General features: G+C 40.0%; 1 protein-coding gene across 1 annotated transcript; it reads right to left on the bottom strand.

Annotated features, from left to right (window-relative positions):
* Positions 1–6901: 6901 nt before the first annotated feature.
* LOC112505099 lies at positions 6902–7954 on the bottom strand. Its single transcript, XM_025109050.1, has one exon. It carries the CDS (start codon positions 7952–7954, stop codon positions 6902–6904), a length of 1053 nt encoding a protein of 350 aa, XP_024964818.1.
* Positions 7955–9528: the final 1574 nt, after the last annotated feature.

Raw genomic sequence — 9528 nt, 5'->3', positions numbered from 1 at the left:
TTCCATAATCCTCTTCCTTTCTATCTCTATCTCTTTCCTTTCATCATTTAAAACCTTTTCCACTTTCAAAACTTTTTCTTTTTCTAAGTTTAACAGCTCTCTTACTTCAATCATTTCACTTTCAGATTTATTCACTATAGTAGTTAAGTCCTCAACCTGTTTATTTAACCTAACTATCTCTTCTGGATCAGCACAGGTTTTCATCAGTTCATCCAGCTTTTCTTGCAAAATTCTCTTCTCTTCTTTCTCTCTCTGAAGAATACCATTCAGATGATTTGACCATGATATACTCTTGCTAAGACTAGAATCTACTTGAGCATACTTTTCTTTAAGCTCACGATATTCTTTAGTATAAAAAACTGCCATTTTTAAAAAAAAAAAATTGATCAGTTAAGGATCTATGCAGTGAAATCAGATAAAAGAAATATGAACAGTTAAAGCTCAAAAAGAATAGAAAAATACAAACACAGAAAACACACACAAAAACAGATATACGATGATCCAAAAGAAAATCTAGACACAAACAAACTAAGAAACCAAAAACACAACAAAATTAAACCGAAGAAAATAATGTCTAAGTCCAAAACAAACTAAACCAAGCCCAAATACAATACAGAGTCAAGTCCAAATCAACACAATATGAACTCTTTACAATACAGATATAACACTTGAAATTCTATCCAAATATCCACTTGTATGCTTCTCTTATCAGTTCACTTGGGCTGCTGTGACTTGATCTTAATCCCAGAAAACAAAGGCTTTCAAATCTGATAAATCTGTCCAAAACCAATCCTTGCTATGCCTGAAAACCTTCCAAAGTGTACTTTGATTTACCTGACACAAAAACAGTTGAACAGTCAAATCAATAACACAGTTAGACTGCTAGCTTGAACAATATAGCCAATTCTGTTCTAGTCCTCAAGTTCACAGCACAATATTAACTATCAATATTAACTATCAAAACTGCTTCTGTTTCAGACTTCTAACAGCAATACTAAACAATAAAACCTGTTTTCAGCATGCAACAATGCTAAACAGTTTACTTCACCTGGGCTGCTGTTTTAGACAGTTTACACAACCTCTAACAGCAAGAACAATCAACTGTCTGCTACTCAAGACAGATACTGCTACTCAAGACCTGTTGTTACAAACACAACAAACACAGTCCCAAAGTGAAGCTGCTGTTTCAGTCTTGTTGCTGTGACACTTGTTGTTCTGTTGTTGCTGTTTTGAAACCTGAGCTGCTGTTTTGCTGCTACTCACAATCCCGAATGCAAAACAGAACCTGTCACCTGCACTTACTGTGTGTGCACTGTTAAACCTGTGAAGGTGGACTAAATGGAGCTCTTATGCATACACCACAGATGCTTCTATCTTCTCTTAAACCACAAACACAGCAATATCTGTTGTTGCTGTTGTTAAAATACACACGGGAATATCACATACTACCTGCTGTTGGTTCATTTCTTAGAATCACAAACATAGCAGTAAGAGAAATCAAACAGCTTAAAACTCAAAAACTTCAAAAATTGAACAACCTGAGTTTGATTTAGCATGAGCGGTTTAATAAATCGGACAGAGCACAACTTCAATTGAAATCAAACACAACTCAAACTAAACCGGAGAAACAGTAAACGATATGCGAATAACCCTAAATCGCTCTCTAAACCGGAGATGACTTACCGAATCAGAGCACTAATCCGGTCAAGTGTTGATCGGTATGCATGAATACCGGACAAGGAGTAAACGGTTTAGATATAAACCGCTCAAGAAAACATTACCTGCTGAACGAATCAGAGCCCTGAAATCGTCCGGTGTACCTCTCCGTTCAAGAAATCCGTTTAAGCTTAGTCTCGAAACCGATTGATGAGAAGAATCAGCCGGTGAACAATCCGGCCAAAGAACGTGCGGTGAACAATCCGGCCAAAGAAACTTAGTTATGGTTGGTTTAGATGAAGATGTCTGATTGAGCAGTGCGATGAAGAAACAGTGTAACCGGACTTCTTATCTGCTCAAAAAAATGGGCTTAAGAATTTGGGCCTTGAATAATGGACGGTTTAACAAAATTAAACCAAAAAAAAAATTAAAAACAGATCAAAACAATCAAAAACACAAAAACTGAAAAAAAAAATTAAAAAAATTGGATCAAAAACACTAATTTTAAATTTTTTTTTATTTGCACTTAGTTTAATGTAAGCATTTGGCTGCATATCAGATTTCCCTTCAAAAGAACCTTGTGGACCTAGTTAAGTAATAATGGCAAATAAGTAACTTGGAAATCCCAAAACAGCTTTCCATTTTAGTGCAAAGGAGGGAGTATCTGTTCACATTTTTTTTCTTGCTTCGGGTAAAGGACTTTGTATTTTGCTTATTATCACATTTTCTAACGCAATTAGAATTCTTTTTATACGTAGAAAAACCGATAACCTTGTACTTTGCATTTCRCCCTCTGAGTCGGAATAAATATGTTTTTGAACCTCCTCCAAAAAAAAAAACATGCCACAATTCTTTGTTCAAATAAAAAAGCCACCGTTGTTCGTGACCAATTTATCTTTTGGTATAGTAAAGGAACAATACGATTATCTGATCTGGAATGTGTGTTTACCAAAGTATCAATCTTGTGTATGCTTTAATCAGGATTGGAGGCTAGAAAAGAAGTCATCTGACGTATTTGTGCCTGATAATAACATTAAAGATGATGCAAGAAGTAGCAGATTTGGTTCTACGTCAGATACAAATGTAGACGAAGAGGAACCTCTAATGGCATCTTCAAGGCTGTCATATATTGGACGTTCACAGCTTAGTAGCCGAGATGCATAATGAAGATACAACATTTCTATATTTAAAAATTAATCTGCAGGTATTCATACATGGGCAGTAGCAACGGCAAGTTGCACAAGGAAAAGAAAGTGAATTGGCAAGTAATCTTCCTTATGGAAAGCAAACAGCATATTGGTTCTTTTCCTTGTGTTGTGCAGTTACAGACCAGAAGGGGGCATGCGAAAATTGGCAACTAGTTTATTAGTTTTCAGGAGGAAACAYCAATTTATTAGAAGACACRRTTTTAATTCTCAAGTGTAAAAGATAATTTCATTGGATGTTTCAAGTCAATTATAATACCAYACATGTCTATTAGACGGACAAATGCAATGCAAAGTGTTGCTATTGGTGGGGATGAATAGAGATGCAGATGGCTTCTTTATTTGGTTTTGATGTTACTATCAAATCAACACTGTTTGCTTGTAAGTTATTGCATTTTTATGTTGTTTTAAATTATATGTTTGAGCTATTGATATCTTATCAGTTTATATTTCAATTGTAATCATATCAATTAACATAAGTTACGATTTTGGTCCCTTTGCTTTTCTTGGATTATGACTTTACAGTCTTTTTATTGCAATATTTTATCAAACACACACTGAAAACAGAAGCTAATCAATTTTAACTTTAAAATGATCATAGCATTCTCAACCACTAATGGGAAAGGATAAAACGAAGCAAAAATACATGCCATAAGAGCAAATTTCCAATAAAGAACAAATATATTTGATGTTGGATGGGAATTTTGATTTTTCATCTATTTATAAGGATGATTATGGTTTTTCTTTTTCCTATAACAATGCTTTTCAAATAAAAATAATTAAGAAAAACTTTTATGCAAAAAATAAATAATACATCAAATCTTATCGGCAAAAATAAAAATCTATGTTAGGACATAGAAACAACGAGAATGCTATCGTTCATGTACTAAAATTTTTGTTATCCTCCGTTGGTACGTTTTTTCTCTTCTTGTTCCAAAATGATAAGAGCTTAGCTTAAGGGGTTGTTTGTTTCCTCTTAATCGGTCAGAGGTTTGGACTATTTGGCAAAAAAAAAAAAAAAGTGGTTACACAAGGCTCTTAACCATTTTGAGGGTAGGACTCCACTCAACCATTCAGATTTCATTTTTTCCATCTTTGCCCWCTTCCTTCACGCATCCCCCTGGTCGCTCCCATTCGTCTTCCCCCCTTCCATTCCCGATTGCTGCACAGCCCACTTCCATCCTCTTCCGCCGGAGCGCCGGCAATAACCTACCACCAGGGTCGTCGTTCCTTTCCTCCAAGGCGCCGTCCTTCCATCTTCGTCGGTTCCCGTCCTCCATCTTCGTCGAGAGTCTCGCTTCTGTCAGGTATGTCTCTCCGTCCTTCCTGTTTTGTCGCCGGTTGCTAGTCGTCAGTCGCCGGGTTAAGAATTCTGTTTTTTGAAGATTGCTATTATGTCTCGCCGTCCTTTCTGTTGCCGGTTATCGCCTCCATATTCGTAATTAGAGATATTCCTAAACCGAAGCTTGGTGGTAGAGAGAGAGTCTGCGTGTTTGATTCATGCTTTACGGAGGAAACGTGTTTGGTTAATCTTCTTGGAAAAATAGTCTCTTCCCCTTTTCAATTTTGACCTAAATTTGCCTATTTCGTTTTGGTTTGAAGGTGAATAGGACTGCTAAATTRAAGCAGTGCAAACTTGATGTTCGTCGASAACAGTGGCTTTCTCAAGGTGATTTTTCCATGTACATGTCAGATTTACTGCAGAGTTTTGCTGCCAAAATAGCTGTTCTTGTGGATTGTATGATGCTTGATTAGTAATCCTGCAATTGATTGTTATGCTCTTGTTTTGAACTAATAATGCTACGTTTGTTTGGATTAATATGAAATATGTAGTTACATTTGTAAAGTAATTGTTTTATTCAGATATCTGCCAAACAGCTCTATTTCATTCAGTACTAAATCATTCAGAGGGTTAAAATGATAATTTATTGTCATTCAGATAACAGTTACCAAACAACATTATTTCATTCAGCACTTAACCATTCTGACCCTCTTAACCATTCTGACCTCTTAACTATTCTGCACTAAATCATTCAGCAACTGCCAAACAGCCCCTAAGACAATCAGGTGATATCCAGCCAGCCCTTGTAACTTCTGTATTCTCTCTATGCGTACGTTGAATGGATCTTTGTCGTTTCTGTTGAAATATATTGTGAATTACCAATCTTGACTTTATGTCTATTTTGTCACGTTATTTGTAGATAAGGGTTGTAATTGACAAGGGGATTAAAGCTGAAGGGTTGATGGACTGCGCCTCACTTCTGGTACCCATCACTTTTCCATTTTGAAAAGGCTTTCATCAGGGTATGCTTTTTTTTTTGACCGGCAAAGAAAAGCGAAATATTATAAAAAGACTAACAAGGCGCTAGCAAAGAGAGAGTACAGGCAAAAAACAAGACATGGGGGAGTTACACCACTCTATCCAACTATTCAACAAAAAACCTTTCTGAACCCTATTTTTAATACAGAAAAAAGAATACGCCTGAAGTTGGCCTGCGAGAAGAGAAGTCGAATTCATAGAGGAAGCTCGGAAAATTTTACGGTTGCGCAAGTTCCAGATAATCCAGAAGAACCCGTACACCACTCCGAGAAACGCCTTTTTACACATGGAATTCCCAGCCACCTCTGAGCTACGGTCCAGAAGATTGTCAATCGAGTTCACCTGTCCTATATCCACTTTCCACCAAGTGCACAGGTCCTTGAGCAGCTTCCGTGATATCGAGCATCCTATGAACAAGTGTTCCTCRTCTTMTTYGATACAATCACACAGAGGGCACAAAGAGGAGAGGCAAACCACACCTCTTTTTAAGAGATTATTTTTAGTCGGAAGCCGTTTGTGAAGCAGACGCCAAGCTAAAATGTTGATTTTTGCAGGAACCCAATTGACCCACCAAGAGGTTTGGAAGCTGACCTGATCTAACGAAGGGTCATCGTAAGAGGCTCTCGTCGAGGAGACCGAGAAGGTGCCGTGAGGATCCAGACCCCATCGCCATGAAAAGTCGATCCCGTTTGGCCTTTGTTCTCTCAGGAACCAGTCCGCAAAAGGAAGGTTGAGTTTATGGAATTCCTTGTGGAATTTTATGATGTTCCTCCATAATCCCTGGAAACTGCCACATCTAGCCAGGTTATTCAGACCCCCATCCTCTCCGTGTAGAGCAGCGATAACCCGTCGCCAAATGTGATTATGCTCAGTTTTAAATCGCCACCACCATCGTGCAAGAAGCGCTAGGTTGAGAGCTTTTAGACTACCAATCCCCAGTTTTAAAGGGAAAAGTTGCAATCTACTAGCAACTGAAACTACTTCATCATAGTCAGCCCCCACACCCATTATATTACTTTTCTGCATGTTCACCTTCAAACCCGAAGACAGTTGGAAGCAACGCAACAACCGAACCAAATTAGTAGCATTCGATCTCGACCATTCACCCATGATCAAGACATCATCAGCAAATTGCAGTATCGATAATTCAGGCCCGGAGTTAGGAAGCTTGATACCTCTGAAGATACCATTCCGAGTGGCTTCCGACATAATGATATTGAGAGTTTCTGCAGCAAGTATGAAAAGGAGAGGGGCCAGGGGATCTCCTTGCCTTACCCCCTTCTTAGAGGGAATTCTTGAGTCGGGGATCCATTGATGAGAACCGCGACCGATGCCGAACTGAGGCACCCTTTGATCCACGCCCTCCATTTCACGGCAAACTGCATTCCCCTTAGAACATCCTACAGAAAATCCCAAGACAAGGTATCAAAGGCTTTTTCGAAGTCAATTTTAAAAATCAAGGATTTGCGATTATATTTTTTTGCCCAAGATATTATCTCGCTGACGATAATGGGTCAATCTAGAATACTCCTTCCCTTGATGAAGGCCGATTGTTCGTGCCCGACAACCGAATCAAAGACCATTCTCAATCGAGATGCTAAGATCTTAGCAATAATCTTATAAAAACAATTTATCAAGCTGATGGGCCGGTACTCCGAAAAGGAGCATGGAGATTCCGATTTGGGTATAAGCATGATGAAGGAGGCGTTACATCCGTCGTCTATGGAGGCAGTGGACTTAAAATATTTGACGGCCCGAAATAAGTCTTCCTTGATGACATCCCACTGTGATCGAATGAACGCAAAAGAGAATCCATCAGGCCCAGGAGCCTTGTCTGTTCCACATTCCCAAATGGCTTTCTGAATTCCTCCAGGGAAATGTTTGATTCAAGAGAGCTCGCCTGTTCCGGAGAAAGATGTTTAAAATTATTGCACAAGAAAGGGGGTCGAATGACAGACCTGGATCGAAATCTCTCTGAGAAGAAATTGAAGGCCTCTTGTTTGACTTCGGAAGGATCCGTGACCCAGACCCCATTGGAGGATATGCCATGGATGAAATTACTCCTTCTGTTAGCATTGACAATCCCGTGAAAGAAACTCGAGTTTTCCTCCCCGTCCACTACCCATCTAAGACGCGCTTTCTGCTTGAGTTCTTTCACTTTATTCTCTTCCATAGCTTTAATTTTCATCAAAATGTCCTTTCTCGAAGAGATCTCTTCCATCGAGAGAGTGGTGTTTTCCACCTTGATATCAAAGGAATCCAACGACCTTTTCAAGGAGTTCTCCTGTTCCGTCTTATCTTTGTTCACTCCTATCTTCCAAGATTTAATTCGTAGCTTCAGATTCTTAAGTTTACTCATAAAGAATTTGATAGGCGGGCAGTAGATGGGTGAAGGGGAGGAGTTCCATGAGTCACAGACCAGTAGATTGAAATCAGGTTGACCAAGCCACGAATTGAAAAACTTAAAGTAAGTAGGATCAAAATCGACCTTGTCGGATCTAAAGAGAATAGGGCAATGGTCCGAGAGATAGCGAGGAAGAATCTCAGCACTCGGCATGGGCCACTGAGATAGGAAATTGGAAGAGACAAGATACCTGTCTAGTTTACTGTGTTTCATCCCGTCAGCGCTCATCCTAGTAAATTTCCTTCCACCGCTCCTAACTTCAATAAGCCCCGAGTCTCGGATAAAATCGTTGAATCTGTTAGTACCCAGAAACGAGAACAAGGATCCTTTTCTTTCATTGGCGTAGCGAACTTCGTTAAAATCGCCCATGATAACCTACATCGTATCCGATTTATCGATCAAAAATTGCTCAATGGCCGACCAAAGTCTGAGTTTGGAGACCGAAGATTGTGGCGCGTAAATGTTGTTGAATCCGCAAGGGGTACTAATCGACACCCATCTTCCCCAGACTGCGACAAAACCATCAAGGATAGCGAAATCATCCTTAATGAAAAAAGACGTATCCCAGATGGATAAAATACCCCTAGACATCTTTGTAGCTTTCGACGAAATAAAATCAAAAGAATCTTTACCCCAAACAGATTGGATGAATCGAAGATCTACCTCGTCCTTGAGATGTGATTCCTGAATGGCCAGGAAGTTAGCTTTATTACCGAACCTCAAATTACAAATCCAGTTCCTCTTAGCCACTGAAGATACCCCCTAGAATTCAAAGAAAGAATAATCATTGATTAACATGAACATCCCCTGCAAAAGAAATTACCTTTCTAATTTCTGCTTCACAGCCGTTCATACAGAATCCGACCATATTACCGATTTCCATAGTATCCCTAACCTCCGACGCAATGCCATCCAGCGAAGCTGTAGACGGTTCCTCGCTGATTGAGTAGGCCAGTCCGATCACGGGGGAATCTGGCGCGATCGACGGGGGAAGCTCCGAACAATCAGGTCCAACAAGAGGAGCCCTCTGATCTAAGTGAATTACTGAATCGAAAACGGAAATAGTAGGCTTGGGTTTCCTTAAAAAAGCCTGTGAGAACACAGACGTTGGCTTCAGCGGAAAGAGGGGTGTAGAGGAGGACGGTCGCTTCCTAGGTGCGTTCCTGAGGATTTGATTAGGAAATGAGTGGCATCCCGAAAAGGAGTTAAGCTCATCGGAAGAATCTGTAGCGTCCTCGGGAAAGGAAGTAACGTGACCCGGGTCTGATGCGAAGATCTCAGGATCTTGGCCCTTGTCATCCAAGATTTGAGGTGGAACGCCATTCCCATCAGAATTAATAGACAAGGTGTTGGAGACACAATTGTCTTGAGAAATAGGAACCCCATTCATCTTACCATCTTCTCTCTGTGACTCTTCTATATCCTCTTCTTCATCGGCAACTTGACTTCCCATGAAAGTTCCCGGCGACTTGAAACCGGAATGGTTATTAAGGAAAAAATCGTCATCTAGGAGTGGGTTCTCCGATCTATCTGAGAAATCCGTATCTGAAAACGAATCCGCGATCGGTTTAAAGTGATCACAAAAGTCAGGGGCAATCTTGATCGATTCCGATAAGTCCTCTGAGATGCTGATGCGATATTCTCTGTTATCAAACACCACTGAGAAGGAATCGAGGATCCTATCTGGACRCTTCGTAATAATACCCACTCTCCCAAAAGCCAAGTTCAGGTTGTTATCATTATATTCATCCGGTAGTATCACCTGTCCCCAAGGTTTCATAATGTTGGAAAAGACGTCTGGCGACCAGGCGTGCGGGGGCACCACCGTGATAATGATGGAAGCAAGACGATCTGGAACGACAAATCCCTCAACCCAAGACTCGAGCAATTCGAACCAACAACCCCACGAGGCATGCGCATTGCTGAGAAAAGAGAAGGCAGCT

Source organism: Cynara cardunculus, unplaced genomic scaffold (assembly GCF_001531365.2).
Source record: "Cynara cardunculus var. scolymus isolate 2C unplaced genomic scaffold, CcrdV1 Un_Scaffold_8437, whole genome shotgun sequence".
In the NCBI taxonomy this organism is placed as follows: domain Eukaryota; kingdom Viridiplantae; phylum Streptophyta; class Magnoliopsida; order Asterales; family Asteraceae; genus Cynara; species Cynara cardunculus.
Note: the sequence above shows the minus strand (reverse complement) of the source record. Positions and strands in the feature narration are given on the sequence as shown.